Source organism: Penaeus chinensis, chromosome 7 (assembly GCF_019202785.1).
Source record: "Penaeus chinensis breed Huanghai No. 1 chromosome 7, ASM1920278v2, whole genome shotgun sequence".
Lineage (NCBI taxonomy): Eukaryota > Metazoa > Arthropoda > Malacostraca > Decapoda > Penaeidae > Penaeus > Penaeus chinensis.
The window spans coordinates 7,104,688-7,107,187 of NC_061825.1; the positions used below are offsets into that span (position 1 = coordinate 7,104,688).

The window sequence follows — 2,500 nt, forward strand, 5'->3', positions numbered from 1 at the left end:
TTTAATTGATTGCAGGTTTAGAAAAGCAGTATGAGGATGACTTTTCATCCATGAGTGAGAAGGGAGGCCAAGATGATGGTGAAGAGGATGATGTTGAAGAGGAAGAGGAAGAGGAAGAAATTGAAGATGCGGAAGATATTGATGAAGATATTTCGTTGGATGATTTGATGAACTCCAGCGCATCAATTGTAAGTACTGTTGATAGATTCATGTAATCAGGTGGGACATTATTCCTGTGATTTTGTAAGCATTTGTCTTATTGGGATAAGCTGATGTTAAATAACCTTGGTAAAATATTTCCCTTTTGCAAATTATATGTTAAAAAAAAGAAGGATCAGTCATCCCATCTATAGTTGTTGGATTTCATTCAAGGAAGAAAGTATTTTAAATGACATCAAGTGTAATGATGTGAAAGCAAGATGTTGGATCATAAGAGGTAAATTTGAATTATCAGTCATACTGGTCAAACATCTCACAGACATTATAGAAATGAACTAAATATAACAGATTATTATAAGGTATTCATAATTTCTTAAATGTTGGTCTTTTCATTCAGATTGATTTTTATCCAAGTCATTTATGATATATATGTTATACAGCAGTTTGTTTTGATCTGTGTTTCATTTTATGCAAATAAACTTTAGATTGTAATCAGACCAAGTGCAATAACTAAAATTTAATGATCAACTTGTGTTTGAGTAATGAGACTGGCTAAAGCATTCCATTTAACTACATTTAAGTGTATTCATATATAAGCCATGTTAATTGTATATAGAATATATTTTTAATTTAGAAACAGACAGTAATCATTGAAATATCACTTTCCCGTATCAACATGTAGGCTACAAAATTGCTACAAAATGCAAATCTAATTTGTAATTTTTTATTTTCAGAATTCTGAGCACACTAAGGATCAATCTTTATCACAAGCTAGTGATGCACCCAATTACCAAGAGGACTTATGAATGACACAAGTAAGAAGAAATGAATGACACAAGTAATAACACTTTACTCCAATTTTCCTAATATTTCATGCTAGTGACTATTGAACTGAAAAAAATAATGTGAATATAATCCAAGCTCTCTTTTAAAACAATGTATTTTCAAATGACATTCCAGCTTCCATTTTTTGAAGTACATACAAAAATTAAAATTTTAATACTGTTATTGAAAGAATTAAAGACAAAATATAATTATATTATTTTTTGCAACTTTATTTTCTTAAAATTCCAAAGAATGATATTAATAAAACTTTGTGGGAAATATGTCATCAGATGATTTTTTTTCTATACAGCATTTATTATGTGCCATATGTTGCCAAGTGAAGGTGAACATTATTAGAAATTCTTTGTAAAGGTGATTGCATTATACAGTGTATAAAAATATATAAAATTACATTGTGTTTCAATACATCCTAAATGTTACTTGAGGAATCATGTACATAATCACACAAATTTTTTTAACTGTATTTACTATATAAGAATCATAACCGTTAAGATTTCCAAAACAGAGCTTGGTTTCTTTGACCAACAAAAGGACCCCAAATGATGCCTACAGTTTATGTGTACCTCAGAGGGAGCCCAAATATCTGTCCATGGCACTTCACTCTGTGTGAACAAAACTTGTAAATAGTATTTTTACTCTTCTGAAGGGTGTTGTTTGAACATTTACATCATTTACAAGTTTTCTCCAAATCCATGAAGTTGTGAAGAATGCTGCCAAATTTCAGTGCTTTCCTAGTTTCTTCATGCCAGATATCAGACATTATATACCCCTTGATCTTGCATAGAATCATCCTTCACTTGTTTTCTTTAAGGAACAACCACCTTACTCTACCCTTTTTCTGCACTTTATCAAAATCTAATAAAGATTGACTATTTGTTTAATTCCCTCAAAAGCCAGTCCCATTAATTCATTTAACCAATTCACAAAGGTTTCTCTATTCCCTACTTTGAAGGTTGTACAGTCAGGCAATTGAGTGAAATGTTAGATATGCAGGAAACTACATTTATCGTGCCCTTTAGTCTTTGCTGTGTGTGCACGCTTTTTTTTTTTTAAATGAGACAAAAAGTCTTTCATTTATGTGGCTCGTGTCCTCAATGACCAGTCAGGGTCAGCCAAATTAATAATGGTTTAACACAACTTCAAGCATGATCAATAGAATTGCTTCTCCAATGATCAAATTTGAATGCTAAGCTGTACGAGAAACACATGACTTCATCACCTGCTGACCTAAGAGTAGGTTCGTGCTGATCTAATGATCCTGTTTATTAGGAGGAAGCTCATTATACTGGGTTGACTGCATACTCCTTGTTCTCTTCTAGCTTCTGCTCATATTCAATTACTGCTTTTACCTTTCTCAATCTTTTTGTCTCCCTTTCCTCTTTCTGGCATATGGATCCCACTGGAGATATTTTCCCAGAAACACGTTTTTTTTCTGCTGTTAATTTCTGATTTTTTCCCCTTTCCTAATTTCATAATGTCCTCTCTGACAGCTTGT

At 32.0% G+C, this 2,500-nt stretch overlaps 1 protein-coding gene across 2 annotated transcripts in view; it reads left to right on the top strand.

Moving 5' to 3' along the window:
* The window catches only part of LOC125027183 (centrosomal protein 43-like), a 7,466-nt gene extending 6,071 nt beyond the window's left edge, over nt 1-1,395 (top strand). Inside the window, exons 7-8 of one of the 2 annotated variants that reach the window (XM_047616099.1) lie at nt 16-188; nt 894-1,395. In XM_047616099.1, coding sequence (XP_047472055.1) covers nt 16-188; nt 894-965 — 245 coding nt within the window. In that variant the 3' untranslated portion in view covers nt 966-1,395. Of the gene's footprint in view, nt 1-15; nt 189-893 lie in introns of those variants that run through there. The other variant, XM_047616100.1, reaches the window with a different exon arrangement.
* The last annotated feature ends 1,105 nt before the right edge of the window (nt 1,396-2,500 follow it).